This window comes from Microcaecilia unicolor, chromosome 6 (assembly GCF_901765095.1).
Source record: "Microcaecilia unicolor chromosome 6, aMicUni1.1, whole genome shotgun sequence".
In the NCBI taxonomy this organism is placed as follows: Eukaryota; Metazoa; Chordata; class Amphibia; order Gymnophiona; family Siphonopidae; genus Microcaecilia; species Microcaecilia unicolor.
Window position 1 is genome coordinate 54194155 of NC_044036.1, and position 16710 is coordinate 54210864.

Here is a 16710-nt window from a genome sequence, read left to right on the forward strand (position 1 = left end):
GTGAGAGATGGAGTGTGTATGTGAGAGAGAATGAGTGAGAGAGAGAGAGAAAGAGACAGAGTGTGTGTGTGTTTGTGTCAGAGAGAGAGAGTGTGTGAGAGACAGAATGTGTGTGTGAGAGTGTATGTGAGAGACAGAGAGTGAGTTTGTGTGTGTGAGAAATGAAGCCTTCAAGCCTTGAAGCATTCGTGCGCTCTGTAAGGCTCCATCTCCTCAATTGACGACACATAGTTCCGGAACGTTGCAGGAATGCTTCAAGGCTTGAAGGCTTCACTTTCTCGGCTTCAGAATGTTGGAGGTGTGTTTTATTATATAGGATTAGCAAATTTAAAAAATACATTTTATATTTTTAACACTTTGTTTCTTATAATTGATCTCAGGATGGCAGTTAAGTGGGAACTTTAGTACCTATTGATTTCACTAATCTAAACTGATTAAGACTGAAATAATAATGAATAAATACATTATAAAGAAAAATTAGCTTCTAGTCCTACTGAAACCATGAGTGGATAGCAGTGCCTTTTGAGATGATGACGACAGCTTTTCTTTGCTTGAGTACTATCAATTACGCTCTACAGTCTTACCTTTTTGGAATACATATACAAATTTGGAGTTCTGCCAGGTACTGGAATTCCAGCTTTAGTCAGTTTTATAAAATACTTTTGCACTCTGCTGGCAACCTAGAGAAAACAAGTACAGTTAAAGATCAGAAAAAAATGAGAAACATTTTAAGAATATCATTTTTTTTTAATATTTCCATGAGGTTTCAAATGCTTGAGTAGTCTAATGGTTACAAAAGTAGATTAAGAATCAGAAAAACTAGGTTCAAATCCTACTGCCACTCCTTGTCATCTTGGCCAAGTCATTTAATCCTCTACTGCCCTGAGTATAAACTTACACATCAAAATGCAGCCTGGAAGGTCAAAATATTTTTAAAACGCTAACTACTGCACCTGAATTATATCCAGATATTCGTTTATCCTTTATCCGGTTTACTATACTACTTCTCTTTGAACCAAAATTGAAATACTTTACAATATAATAAACAAAAATTTTAAAGCTAAGAAGAGAACGTCATAAAATAATAGGAAAGTACAATCAGTCACTCAAGAACAAAGTAAGAAAAAGACAGTTCACACAGCATCATATCTGAACAGTGGCCAGAACAGAGTACCCAGGGAGGTGGTGGTCAGTGCTCATGCTATACAGATACTGCTGATATTCAGCCTCCATCTCCCAGGTACAAAACAGTCAGTCTAAAGTAAGAGAAAGTATCTACATACAAACATTCTGGCTGTACCACAGACAGGCAGTATATCAAATCCATGTCCTTTTACCTTTTAAATCAGATAAAGTTAGGATAGCCTTTCTGCTGCTCTAATTTTATACAGATAGTTATCCATATAGGGGACTGAATATTGTTGCTAAATGGATAACTCTGGGGACCGCACTCACTCCATCCACTGTATACCCTGGTACTATCTGGATAGTGCTGGAGTAGTCTGTAATAATTTTCAGTGGAATTATCTAGATATTAGCCTATGATCAACTGAATTTAAAACATGTATTGATTTTAACATAACCTCACTCTGTAAGCCACATTGAGCCTGCAAAAAGGTGGGATACAAATGCAATAAATAAATAGTGACACTTATCCAGGTAGCAAGTGCTTTTGAATATCAAGCTATTAGATTGTAAAGCACTCCGGGGACAGGAAAATACCTACCATATTTTTATACACAATTTTTCTAAAGCAAATTAATAGCAAAATTAACACATTTGTTTTTAAGGGCTTTTCATTTTAGATTTTTGCAGGCATTATTAGTGTACAAAGCATACAAAAAAATAAAAAGAAAAGGCCTTAAAAAAGAAACGTGCTATTTTTGTAATTAGCCCCTTACTAAAAATAAATTGGTATAGTGAGCTCATGTATACAGCACACAGGGGGTAGGTGCAGTTTGGAAAAATGGCTATAACATGCATGTTATCCCCTGGATTCTATGTAATGCGCTTAAGATTTAGGCGTCGAAATCTGCGCGGATTCTATCACACTGCATGTAACTTAATTGGTTTCAACTAATGAGCACTGATAACAGCACTTAACAAGGAATAATGAGAATTGGCACCGATTAGAATTTAGGTGCACAGTGTATTCTAAGCATATTCTGCAACAATGTGCAGAGGCAAAAAAGGATGTGTTATGGGCAGGAAAATGGGCATTTAATGGGCATTCCAACATTTAGGCAGATAGTTATAAAATATGGCCCAGTGCACCTAAATCTACGCGCTGAGATTTCCACCAGGTTTTCGTTGGTGTAAATGGATGCGCGCAGATATCGGTGCTGAAATATCAACTATATAATCTAGGTGCTGATTATAGAATATGCTTAGTCAGCATCGATTTCAGCACCATATATAGAATCTCCTCCTATATGCATAAAAACCCAGTACTTGTACTTGAATGCAACTTACCATGAGTTGCCACTGAAAAAGGTATGAGCTACATCAAAAGCTCTCTTTTATCACTAATGATATTTACTATGTTACTCATTACCCTATTTACAGCTACAAAAAGCTCAAAACAAAATCTGTACTGACCCAAATAAATCACTATTGCAAGCTTCAATGTTCATTCAGATTTGAAAAGAAAAAACATTTTATACACTATGTTTACAAAGGAAAAGTTAAGGGGTCACCATCATTAAATACCTTTCAGGTTTCTGTATTGTGAATCATTCAACAATATGGTTAAACATCTGCCTTAAGGCATGACAGTATCGGAATTAGAAAAGGTTCAAAAACGGGGCAACCAAAATGATAAAGGGGATGGAACTCCTCTCATATGAGATACGGCTAATGAGGTTAGGGTTCTTCAGCTTGGAAAATAAAAGGCTGAGGGAGGAAGTGATGTCATCCACTAGTATGTACGCATGAGTTAGAGTTCCTGCCCTTCTGTGTATTTCAGTGATAATCCACCACCATCATTGCTTTTTCTTGGCCAGACTTTAGAGCCTAACCGCCATGATTTTGTTAAAGGGTAAGGGGTCTTCTGTGAAGGAAGCTCTTCAAAAAGTACAAAGATCAGGGGACACGCAATGAAATTACATGCAATGCTTTTAAAAGAAATGGGAGGAAATATTTTTCCACTCAAAGAATAGTTAGGCTCTGGAACTTGCTGCTAGAGGATGTAGTAACAGTAGTTAGTGTTATTTGGGTTTAAAAAGGGTTTGGATAAGTTCCTGGAGGAAAAGTCCATAGTCTGTTATTGAGATGGACTGGGAGAAAAACCACTGCTTGCCCTGCGATTGGTAGCATGGAATATTGCTACTTATTGGGTTTCTGCCAGGTACTTTTGACATGGATTGGCCACTATTGGAAGCAGGAAACTTGGTCTGACTCAGTATAGCTATTCTTATGTTCTAAAGTGGATGACCTGGAGAACCACTGCAGGCACAGTAATTTGCTAATCAGAGGAGTTCCAGACAGTGGCACAAATTGTTCAAGCTATCTGCAAGCAGCTGTTGGGAGTTGAAGACTTAGCCCCCAACCTAGAGAGGGCTCACCATGCCCTTAAGCAGCTTCCAACTAACAAATCCAGGAACATTGTGGTTTGCTTCTCTAAATAAGTAGATAAGGAGCAGATTCTGCAGAAGGCGTGGGTAGGAGGAGAGCTTCAGTATAATGGGCACATCATATATCTCTATCAAGACCTGTCTGCATATATGCTTGCTGGTGCAGAGAGTTCTGACCCATTTTGGATGTGTTACAACGGGAAAGTGTGAAATACAGATGGTCCTTTCCATTGGGTGCTCTGTTTTCCCTTAAAGGGCACCCTAAACTGCCTTGGATCTCCAGAGGAGGCCTGAAAGATATTGCGAGAGGCAGGCCTGGTGGCCTCTGAATGCCCTGAACCCTCCCCCCCTCTGGACACAATCACCAGGCACCAGAAGCTCACTGAACACAAGTTACTCACAAGCAGCGTAGGCCATCTCAGGCTTCATCAAAGAACTAACTGACTGTTGGCTTTTATCCTGGCTGCTTAATTTTTCTTGGAGGATCACTAAGGCCTTGTTGATCCTTGGTGATGATGGCTTTTTCCCATTAATCTACAATAACTCACGGTTCTCTCTCTGGTAGCCCACATTGGCATTTGGTGACTGTATGCCCTGGGTTGTTTTTTTGCCCTATGTTTGGGGAGTTTGTTCTGTTGGACTAACTTGCATTTTTCCTGCATCACTGGCATGCGAGTTGTTGTGGTGGATTTAATGAATGATGTCTGTGTGAATGTACTTGGGGTGGGGAGGGAACGGTTACTACTTCCACGTATCCTTGCCAGAGGGTCTTTGGCCTCTGGAGTTCCAGGCAGTGGGTTAGTGGTATTGGACTGGGGAGATTGGGTCATTTGGGAATTTTTATGCTGTATTTGGGCGATTTCTTCATTGGCCTTTATGGGGTGGGCTGCCCCAAGCCTGTTGCGCTACCTGGGATTGGTATCTTTTGGAATAAGAGGTAACGCTTCGTATTCTTACCATTAATGTTAAGGGGTTAAATTCTTCGCAGAAGCATAGGCATTTGGGCAGTGAATTGGGGTCTCGGAGAGCCCAGGTGATCTTTTTGCAGGAAATCCATTTTAAATCTTATCATGAGACCTTACCGAGATACACTCATTATACTACAGTGCTGGTTGCTTCTGACAAATGCGGGAGCAAAACCAAGGGAGTAGTTATTTTGTTCCAATGAGACCTAGCTGTCCAAGTCCTTAAGGTTCACAGAGACCTTGAAGCCCTATATTTGTTCTTGCAGATTCTAATAGACTAACATCAGCTTACTTTAGCTAATGTCTACTCTCCCAATGTCTAACAGGCAAATTGTTTTCTGAAGCTCATTGGAGACCTGTGCATATTTGCCTCCGGGCCTTTAATACCGGGGGGGGGGGGGGGGGGGGGGGGGGTGATTTCAACACTTGTATTAACCCTGACTTAGACACTACTAGTAAGGATGCAAAAGGCTATATTCACACCTCCAGGGCACTGAGGGGTTTGCTATCGGACTTGGGCCTAGTGGCAGGATCATCATTTAACCCAGTGGGACTACACGGTCTACTCTCCAGCACACTTTATGTACTCTAGAACAGACTACCTTTTACTGGACAAGGGACTGCAAGGGTTCTTTGGGAGGAGGAGTTGTCCCTTTGGTTGGAGCGTGTCAAGCAGCAGAGGTACGAGTATACAGGGAAAGCCCACAGGTTGCTGGTCACTAAGTTACGGAAGGCTCGAACTGACCGGCTTATTGAGGGATAAGGGGGGGAATTGATTAAATTTAAATTGGAGAAATTTGAGAGGGATTTTGGGAATTCTTGAGGAAGCTGTATACCAGGGACGGGCAAATCTCGATGACTCGTATAGAAGCCTATCTGATCTCTAGGGGGTAGCCCTGTCTTACTTTAGGCCAACAAACAACTTGATAAGGAGGTCACCCCCAAGGAGATACTGAAGGTGATTAGATCTCTACCATCTGGTAAAGCCCCAGGTTTGGTTGGCTACCTCTCAGAATTTTATAAGACCTTCTCCAGGAAAGTACTGCCCTTGTTGACAGACGTTATGAATAGCATTAGATGGGGGTGAGGCCTTGCCAGCTACAATATCAGATGCATGGATTACGGTTATCCCCAAAGAGGGAAAGGATAAATTGGACTGCCAATCTATTGGCCCATTTCAGTACTTAATGCTGATGTTAAAATTATCACTAAAGTGTTGGCTACCAGAATGGGAGCTTTGTTGCCCGATTTGATACAAGCAGACCAAGTAGGCATTCTTCCTAGAAGACATGCTGCTGATAACATTCACAGTGTTGTTAATCTAATAATCTATGCGGCTAAAGTAAAAAACCTTAAAACTTTTTTATTGGGAATAGATACGCAAAAAGCATTTGATAGGGTTCACTGGGGGTACATGGACAGGAAATTGAATCTTGTGGAGGCTAGTGATGGGTTTTCATGCATAGGTGGTGAGTCTGTGTTTATATTAATGGTGAGAACTAAGGAATGTTTTGTCTTGGAGTTCTAGGCAGGAGTGCACGTTGTTGTTGTTGTCCTTGCTCTTTGCCTTTATAATGGAGCCATTCACCGAGTCCATTAGGATGAATCCAGATGTGAGGGGTATTTGTGTTGGACTCATGATTATAAGAATAACCTATTTGTTAATGACGTCCTAGTCACATTAACAAATCCTGTGGTGTTGCTTCCCAATCTGGCAGCAGAGGTGGAAGCTTTTTCTTTGGCATATGGTTTCAAGGTTAATATGAGCAAGACTGAGGCCTTTATTTTTTTGTTACTGGCTTCTATGGTAGCTGGTTTGTGTTCCTTTTTTCCTTTTAAATGGGTGAATGATTCCTTATGTTATTTAGGGGTTTGGTTAATAGCGTCTTGATCAGCCTAATTTGATGCTAATTCCCCTAAACTGTTTTGGGTGGTTAGGGAGGACTTGTCTAGGTAGGGGAACTTAACCCTATCATGGTTTGAATGCATTACCACGATCAAAATGAATGTCATGCTCCACTTTCTCTATTTGTTTCAGGTCCTGCCCATAGACCTTCATTGGAGGTTTTTGGACAACTTACAGGATTCTCTTTCTGAAGTTTATATGGGGGAGAGGGCGGGAAGAGGGGTCAGAGACCTCGATTTACCAGAAATATTTTATTCAGAGCCCGTGAACTGGAAGGGCTGGGGGTCCCCCATATGAGGTTGTACTATAAGGCTGTCCAAGCCCGAGCTGCAGTAGAATGGTTTCAGAACCATCCTTATAAACTGTGGGTATCACTGGACCAGTCCTTCTCAGGTGCTATTCCTCTGGGGTCTATTTGATGACTCTTAGCCCTGCTGCCTCCCACACACTAAGGATATAGGATTTTCTGGGGGTCCATAAGGATTTTCCTATCTCTAGATATACTCGACAACATAACACTTTATTTCCCCCTGGGGCTTACTTCTGGGGTGTATAAGATTTGGGAGGCTAGAAGGCTGGTGAGACTAGGACAATTTGTGGATTATGATGATAGATCTGTACCCTTTGATGTATTGGTGTGGAGTTTCAACTTCCTGAGGAGCATCAATTTGCTTATTGCCAAGTTAGGCACTTTTTACAGAGTAACCATAATAAACCCCACCTGGTTGGAAATGTAGAGTTGGAAAACATATGTGAAGACTTTAGATTTACTAGACATTTATTGATATGTACATGGCTTGAGAGCACGAACTGGGTGTGGCTTATGAATCATCTGACTAGAATGCAATGAAGGCAGAGCTTGCTACTGTAGCCATTGCTGCTAATGTTCAAGGGAATAATTACAAGCTTCTATATCAGTAGTAAGGTATCTGACCCCAGATAGAATCCAACAATGGTTTCCCGCAGGCCTTTTTGACCTATGTAGCCATAAGGGTACACCGGGTCACATATGGTGGACTTGTCCTAAGGCTAAAGAGTTTTGGAAAAATGTACAATATCAGATGTGTCGGTGTACTGGCCACCTGGTGCCCTGGGATCCATCTCTCCTACTGTCACCCCCCCCCCCCCTCCATCTGTCATAGCCTCAACCTCTCTCTCCACTGCAACTGTCCCTGACACCTTCAAGCATGCTGTAGTCACACCACTTCTCAAAAAACCATCACTAGACCCTACCTGTCCTTCCAACTACCGCCCCATCTCCCTCCTACCCTTCCTCTCCAAGATACTTGAACGCGTCGTTCACAGCCGCTGCCTTGATTTTCTCTCCTCTCATGCCATCCTCGATCCGCTTCAATCCGGTTTTCGCCCTCTACACTCGACAGAAACGGCACTCACTAAAGTCTGTAATGACCTGTTCCCTTGCCAAATCCAAAGGTCACTACTCCATCCTCATCGACATATCCGCCGCTTTTGACACTGTCAATCATAATTTACTTCTTGCTGCACTATCCTCATTTGGGTTCCAGGGCTCTGTCCTCTCCTGGTTCTCCTCTTATCTCTCCCACCGTACCTTCAGAGTACATTCTCATGGATCTTCCTCCAACCCCATCCCACTCTCTCTGTTGAAGTTCCTCAGGGATCTGTCCTTGGACCCCTTCTTTTTTATATCTACACCTCTTCCCTGGGCTCGCTGATCTCATCTCATGGTTTCCAATTCCATCTTTATGCTGACGACACCCAGCTTTACCTCTCCACGCCAGAAATCACTGCGGAAACCTAGGCCAAAGTATCAGCCTACTTATCCGACATTGCTGCCTGGATGTCCAACCGCCACCTGAAACTGAACATGTCCAAGACCGAGCTCACTGTCTTTCCACCCAAATCCACTTCTCCTCTCCCTCCACTCTCTATTTCAGTCGACAACACCCTCATCCTCCCTGTCTCATCTGCCCGCAACTTCAGAGTCATCTTTGACTCCTCCCTCTCCTTCTCTGCCCATATCCAGCAGAGAGCCAAGACCTGTCGCTTCTTTCTCTATATCAGCAGCAAAATTCGCCCCTTCCTCTCCGAGCACACCACCCAAACTCTCATCCACTCTCTCATCACCTCTCGCCTTGACTACTGCAACCTACTCCTCACTGGCCTCCCACTTAACCATCTATCCCCCTTCAATCCGTTCAGAACTCTGCTGTCCATCTTATCTTCCACCTAGACCGATATGCTAATCTCACCCCTCTCCTCAAGTCACTTCACTGGCTTCCGATCAGGTACCGCATACAGTTCAAGCTTCTCCTACTAACCTACAAATGCACTCAATCTGCAGCCCCTCATTACCTCTCTACCCTCATCTCCCCTTATGCTCCTACCCGTAACCTCCGCTCACAGGACAAATCCCTCCTCTCAGTACCCTTCTCCACCACCGCCAACTCCAGACTCCACCCTTTCTGCTTCACCTCACCCTATGCTTGGAATAAACTCCCTGAGCCCATAAGCCAAACCCCCTCCTTGCCCATCTTCAAATCCTTGCTCAAAGCCCACCTCTTCAATGTCGCTTTCAGCACCTAACCAATGTACCTCTATCCAGGAAATCTAGACTGCCCCCAATTTGATTGACTGCACTTTTTTGTCCTTTAGATTGTAAGCGCCTTTGAGCAGAGACTGTCCCTCGTTGTTAGATTGTACAGCGCTGCATAACCCTGGTAGCACTTTAGAAATGTTAAATAGTAGTAGTATGTTCTTGTTTAATACAGCCATCCCGGGTTTGAAGCATGCCCGATTAAAGTTGATAAATCACCTGCTTCATGCTGCAAAATTGACTCTGACAACCTGCTGGAAGAGAGTTGAGCCACCTCCCATGCCCCTCTGGAGGGTGAACTTGAGCTATATTTACCGAATGGAGCAGTTAACCGCTAAGAGATGCGATTGTTTGCCTAAATAGAAAAGACGGGATTCCTTGAAGAACTTTCAACCAGTTTGCAGATTACATGGGGGTAGGGGTTGTGGGGGATTGAGAGGCTGGGTGGGAATGGGGTGTAAGGGTTGGGGGTCCTTGATATGTGAGGTTTATGCATTGATTGGGGTTTTTCCCATTGACTTTGTAATTTCTACTATGCTGCATGGTGTGATGTACGATTTGGCCTCGTTGGCTTGTTTGTTATTACTCTTTACTGTGTTTAATAAAACCTCACTTAAATTTTTTCAAAATGACAGCTATGAGAAGATATGATTGAGGTCTACAAAATCCTGAGTGGTGTAGAATGAGTAGAAGTGAATCGATTTTTTTACTCTTTCAAAAAGTACAAAAACTAGGGGACACTCAATGAAGTTACATAGAAATACCTTTAAAACAAATAAGAGGAAATATTTTTTCACTCAAAGAATAGTTAAGCTCTGGAAATCTTTGCCGAAGGATGTGATAACAATAGTTAGCATATCTGGGTTTAAAAAAAGGTTTGAAAAAGGTACTGAAGGAAAAGTCCATAGTGAGCTACTGAGACAGATATGAGGAAGCCACTGCTTGCCCTAGGATTGGTAGCATGGAATGTTGCTACTATTTGGGTTTCTGCCAGGTACTTGTAACTTGGATTGGCCACTGTTGGAAACATGACTAGATGGACCATTGGTCTGACCCAGTATAGCTATTCTTATGCTCTTAACCACTGCTTGCCCTAGGATCGGTAGAATGGAATGTTGCTACTATTGGGTTTCTGCCAGGTACATGAGACCTGGATTGACCACTATTGGAAACAAGATACTGGGCTAGATGGACCATTGGTTTGACCCAGCATGGCTATTCTTATGATCAGTATGATAAAATCTGTCCCTCAGGGAAAAGTTATGTTACATGGATGAATTAATTCCAGCAACACAGTTCATTAGAACCGTTTTGAAACTAGTCCCTAGGAACACAACTTTTGTTTCACTCTATCTTGCACTCCCCCCCCCCCCCCCCCCCTCCAAAAGGCAGGTGTTTTTAATGCTGGTTGAGCTGTACCAGATGCTCTAACCTAGCTGAGAATCTAGATTTGGCTGAGAGGCTTTGTAAAGCACCAACTGAATGATGATAGAAAGGCTGATTCCTCTAGTTAAAACAGTAGAGCTGTGCCTTAGTAACAGCTGCATTCATTGTATAGGAGAGCTGCAGGACTTTATGTGGACAATGCACAACCTTTGAGACAAGGACCTGAATACTTATCACCATTGTGCAGCACTGCACATGTCATGTAGCACTATAAAAATAATTAATAATCTTCATCCTCTATAGATTCCTTGAGCAAATGCTTGTGCCATGAGATCAGGATATTCTCAAACTTAAAGGACTGGAGCTCAGCCTTGGCTTCGTACCCTTGTTTAACTGAAGCTAACATTAGCCTAAAACTGTTCTATTTTGGATAGATCACTGGGAATGCCATTTATGTCTTCCACAAAATTGAATCTCTTAAGCACCTATCAGTCCTTTTCCACAGCACTGGTACTGCTATATATTGCCTCTACTGGTGGCCAGATTAAGGGACAAAAGAATATGGAGAACTATGAATTGCAGAAAAGTACATATTCTATCCTTTAATACATTTTCAGAGGTCAGCATGGAATTAGAGTTAACAGCATCAAACTAGACAATGTTACTTGTTTTGCAGTTCTGTTTCCTAGCTCATCCGCTATCTTCTGCCAACGTCGTGACTCTACTTCCTCCGGAGGATACTTCAAAAGCAACTGCTCCAGTTTTTTCTGAAATAGCCAGAAGACAAAATTATAAATATCACTAAACAAATACTCACGCTGTAATAACAAAACAATATAAAAAAGGAGCTGCCCAGAAATGTACTGCAAACGTAAGTAAATATTGTATTTTTTAAAAATGACATAAAAAAAACAGAAGCAGATATGGTCTGTTTTGTTATTTTTGAAATCTAAGTAAAATATCAAGCTCCTCTAATCCTACTTACTCTTTGCATTAAATGCTGATAAATTAGCAAATAGATTTTGTTTCATTTGTTTACTGTATGCTAATTAACATTACCTGCTCTTAACTACTTTATAGAAAACATTTATGGTGAAAGTAAATTCCTCAGTTGAACCTGATTTCCATCTTACCCTCAATTATCTTAAGTGCCAAAACAGACAATTTTGAGTACTTAGCAATATACTGAACATCCCTGAAAGCACCTGGAGAGAAATCCCTGAGTAGTGTTGAAATACTGGATGTCCCAACTAACTAGTGGGCTGATGTGCTAAACTTAACGCCGGCACCAGAAGTGATTAACACCGGACTAGTGCCGGTGTAAGCGTAGAATGATCAGACAGCTCTAGCACAGGAGACAAAGTGCACACCAAAGATTAGCACAAGTAGCATGCAAATATAGTCAAATGGATGTTAATGTGGTAATTTCCTATTCCATCCCTATACTCAGAGAACTGTGCATAAAAACAATGCCACCCTTACTGCTAAAAACCTAATGCCAGCTGGAGAAGGCATTAAGGTGTTTGAAGAGAGAATTTCTCACAATTCTCTCTTTAAAATCTGTCATTTTTAAAAAATTAGTTTGGAAGCAGAAGGAAGTCCAAGCAAGCCCCTAAGCGCTGCTAGTGAGAGATGAACATGTGCAAGTCAGAGCAAACCCGATAGGGAAAGCACTCATTGGCACCTGTATCCTGCGTTTAAATATCGGCCTGTTTATCCGACATTGCGGCATGGATGTCCAACCGCTACCTGAAGCTGAACATGTCCAAGACCGAGCTCCTTGTCTTTCCTCCTAAACCCACTTCTCCTCTTCCTCCACTCTCTATCTCTGTTGATAACACCCTCATCCTCCCCGTCCCATCTGCCCGCAACCTCGGAGTCATCTTTGACTCCTCCCTCTCCTTCTCTGCGCATATCCAACAGACTGCCAAGACCTGTCGCTTCTTCCTCTTCAACATCAGCAAAATTCACCCTTTCCTCTCTGAGCATACCACCAGAACTCTCGTCCATGCTCTCATTACCTCTCGCCTTGATTACTGCAACTTACTCCTCACCGGCCTCCCACTCGGCCATCTATCCCCCTTCAATCCGTTCAGAACGCTGCTGCACGTCTTATATTCCGCCAAAACCGATATACTCATATCACCCCTCTCCTTAAATCACTTCATTGGCTTCCGATCAGATATCGCATACAATTCAAGCTCCTCCTCCTTACCTACAAATGCACTCAGTCTGCGGCTCCTCACTACCTCTCCACCCTCATCTCCCCCTATGTTCCCGCCCGCAACCTCCGCTCACAGGACAAAGCCCTTCTCTCAGTACCCTTCTCCACCACTGCCAACTCCAGGCTCTGCGCATTCTGCCTTGCCTCACCCTATGCCTGGAACAATCTTCCTTTACCCATACGCCATGCCCCCTCCCTACCCATCTTCAAATCTCTGCTTAAAACTCACCTCTTCAATGCTGCCTTCGGCGCCTAACCGCTCGAGAAATATAAAATGCCCCAATCCATCCACCCTATCAGATTAACTGTTCACTCGTCCTCTAGATTGTTCACTTGTCTTTAGATTGTTCTCTTGTCTTTTAGATTGTAAGCTCTTTGAGCAGGGACTGTCCTTCTATGTTTGAATTGTACAGCGCTGCGTAACCCTAGTAGCACTTTAGAAATGTTTGTTAGTAGTAGTAGTAGTAAATATAAGCCTTCCAAGTTAAAAAAAAAAATTGAAAAGCTTTAAGGCGCAGAAAACAGGCTTTTATGTGCGTTTCACTTTCGGGTTTGCATGGCACATGCACACAAGAGTTGAGCTTACCGCATAACTCTTCTGCGTATGTTCCAAGCACACCCCCTCCCCCTGCTTTTGCTTTTATAGTGTGTATATATTTTGAATACAATTTCCTATCAGCATTGGTGAGATAGTTTTCTGCACTGTTCCAGTGGTATGGGTTCTGCGCTGTTGGCTTTAATGCAGGAGTTCTGAACATTGATTCATAGAATGGATGCTTACACAGTGGCTATCCTTGGTCGGCTGCCACCCGGGCCGGATCGCTGCTGCGCACCCCCCCCCCCCCTCTGGGTGCAGCAGCATCCCCCCCCCCGGGTGCAGCACAACACCCCCCCCCCCCAGGTGCATTCTTACCTGCTGGGAGCAGCCGCGCAGCTGTTGGTTCCGCTGGTTCCCTGCTCCCTCTGCCCCGGAACAGGAAGCAACCTGTTCTGGGGCAGAGGGAGCAGGGAACCAGCAGAGTCCACAGCCGCGCGGCTTTCTGTACCCCTCCAGCGGCGTGGACCCGGGGCAGATCGCCCCCACTGCCCCGCCCTCAGTACGCCACTGTACTTACAGGAAAGATAAATTTAGAAGGCTGAGATATGAACCACAATAGAGTCACTGCTGTTGATGCATTTCATATTTTATTACTCACTTTCTCCCAAATCCCTGAGCTCAAGGTAGAGTTACACATTCAGGTACAATACGTAGGTCCCCATATAGGAAGGTTTACAATATAAGTTGTATTTGAACAGAGGCTGAAGTGACTTAAGGTCACAAGTTAATGTCAGTTGGAGAAAACAAAGTTACCGTATGGGCATGAGGTATAGGAAATAAGGGTGGAAGGACTATCAACTGATTAAGATGAAATTCTGACACTAGCATAGAAAGGACCTCTGAATAGATGTGCAGAAGCATTTGATTATTAAAAACTTTAGTGTATGGCAGATCAGTTACCAGGGCCTAGAGCTCACTAACTTTACGTGCTGAAGTTACTGCCACCAAAAATAAGATCTTCTAGGTCAGATACTTCAAGTGACAGGTATCTAGTAGCATAAAAGGAGCTTTCATCAGCTGAGAATGAACAACGCTGAGGTCCAATGATATTGTAAGAAGCTTGATGGGAAAGTTTCAAAAGTAGCAAGCATAAAGAAAACAATTAAAGGCAATACAGGGATAGGTTTACTGTCTACCCAATAAGTAGCTCCAACCACAATAAGGTGGTCTTTAGACCTGCCTCTAACCAATGTAAGAGAGGCAAGCATATTTTCTGTGGGGCAAGTATAGGAATCTATGGCTTTGCCTTCAAACCAGATGAAAAACATCTTCCATTTAAATCCATACGTTCTTAGTGGAATTCTTTTTGGCAGCAAACAAGACTTGTGCAAAACTGTCAACCAAGCTCAGGGAAGCCAATGCCAACCTCTCAATATCCAAGCTCTAAGGGCTAGGATCTAGGCTAGGATGCTACAGTCTGTCCTACTCTTGCATGATCAATTCTGGAAAACATTCCAGTCTTCTAGAACTTCTGGGGGGAAAAGTCCAGCAGAAGCAGAAACTATACTTGTTTCAGTCAATAAGAGGCTATGAGAATCATAGTTCTCTAATCTTGTATGAGCTTCCGGATGGTCTTTGTTATGAGGGGTGTTGATAGGCACAAAAAAAACCCTCTCCCCAATGCCAGAAGGCAGGCATCCAAGGTTAGTTTGCCAGATGCCCCACTCCCAATGATCCTGTGGAAAACTTCATCATGTAGGAGTCGCAGGATTCAACTCAGCTTGTCTGTCAGGACATTGTCTTTACCTGCTAGATACGCAGCTGTGAGATACATCTCCACATTCAGATGGTCTCCCAACACAGGAGGTATGGCCATGTCCCTCCCTGCTTGTTTTTGTAATACATGGCCACCTGGTTGTTCATTTGAACCAAGACAGCCTTATTGGGATAACCAATCTCTGAAAGCCTTTAGAGAACTCATACTGCTCTTAGCCGTAAAACAAATTCTATATGACATCTTTCCTGAGCACACTATAAGAACGTAAGTGCTACCATACTGAGCCAGATGAAGGTCCAACAAGCCCAGTATCCTGTTTCCAACAGTGGCCAATTCAAGTTACAAGTACCTGGCAAGATACCAAATCAGTAAAATAGATTTTATGCTGCTTATCCTAGAAATAAGCAGTGAATTTTCCTCAAGTCCACCTTAATAATGGCTTATGGATTGTTCTTTTAGGAAATTATCCAAACCTTTTTTTTTAAACCTTGCTAAGCTAACTGCTTTTACCACATGGCAATGAATTCCAGAATTTAATTACATGTTGAGTGAAGACATATTTTCTCTGATTTGTTTTCAATTTACTACTTAATAGCCTCATTGTGTGCCCCCTAGTCCAAGTATTTTTGGAAAGAGTAAACAAGCAATTCACGCCAACCCATTATTTTATAGACCTCTATCATATCTCCCCTTAGCCGTCTCTTCCCCAAGCTGAAGAGCCCTAGCCGCTTTAGCTTTTCTTCATAGGGAAGTTGTCACATCCCCTTTATCATTTTCATCGCACTTCTCAATACCTTTTCTAATTCCACTATAACTTTTTTGAGATGCAGTGATCAAAATTCCTGTGTGTGAAACCTATCCAGATGAGCCCTCCCTCCCCCCAGCCCAGTTTGGATGCATCTGTCATTACAGTTTCTTGAATGTGAAGAATTCAGAAGGAGATTCCTTTTGCCAGAATGGAATAATTCATCCACCAGAACAGGGAGACCTATAAAGACCAGTTACAGATATGACGTCCTGTAGATTCCCCATGGACTGAGTCTACTGGGTAGAAAAGATCTATTAAGCTTGCCTGAAATGGAAGCATGCCATTGGAGTGAAGAACTCAAGGCCGTATGCCCTCAACATTTGACCAGCTGATACTTGCTGACTTTCCTCCACAGTGTAAATCAAGGTGGTTTTCCTTTGCTATGGAAGACAGGCAGTTGCTTCAGTTGTGTCTAGCAAGGCTACTGAATTCCAATTGCCGGGTCAGAGTTAGATGTGATTTCGGATAATTTATGACGAACTATAGCAATTCTAGCATCTGAATGGTTGAAAGAACAGATCTTTCAACTATTCAAATTGAGTGGAGGAGTAGCCTAGTGGTTAGTGAAGCAGGCTGAACTGGGTTCAATTCCCACTGCAGCTCCTTGTGACTCTGGGCAAGTCACTTTACCCTCCATTGCCCCAGGTACAAAATAAGTACCTGTATATAATATGTAAACTGCTTTGATGGTAACCACAGAAAGGCGGTATATCAAGTCCCATCCCCTATCCCTCTCTTTACATTCCTTCCTAACTTGCATTCTTTACTAGCCAATTATCCAAACAGGGAAAAATGTGCAAGAGGAAAGATGTCCTCTAAGTATTTCCTGATGCTGAACACCTAATCTTAATGATCTTGGTGGGCAATTTGGAGACTAGTTCACTAACTGAAGACAGTATCCTATCCAAACTAATTTGAGAACCCACCTGTTTGTGGATATAAGGGGCCACCTACCCCCC

General features: G+C 42.8%; 1 protein-coding gene across 6 annotated transcripts in view; it reads right to left on the bottom strand.

The window, feature by feature from the left end:
- The window catches only part of ZZZ3 (zinc finger ZZ-type containing 3), a 152338-nt gene that overhangs the window by 29219 nt on the left and 106409 nt on the right, over positions 1-16710 (bottom strand). For all 6 annotated transcript variants that reach the window (XM_030205405.1, XM_030205403.1, XM_030205408.1 and 3 more), the window contains 2 exons: positions 11070-11171; positions 585-680 (listed from right to left, as the gene is read on the bottom strand). In XM_030205405.1, the coding sequence (XP_030061265.1) occupies positions 585-680; positions 11070-11171 (198 nt within the window). The remainder of the gene's footprint in view (positions 1-584; positions 681-11069; positions 11172-16710) is intronic.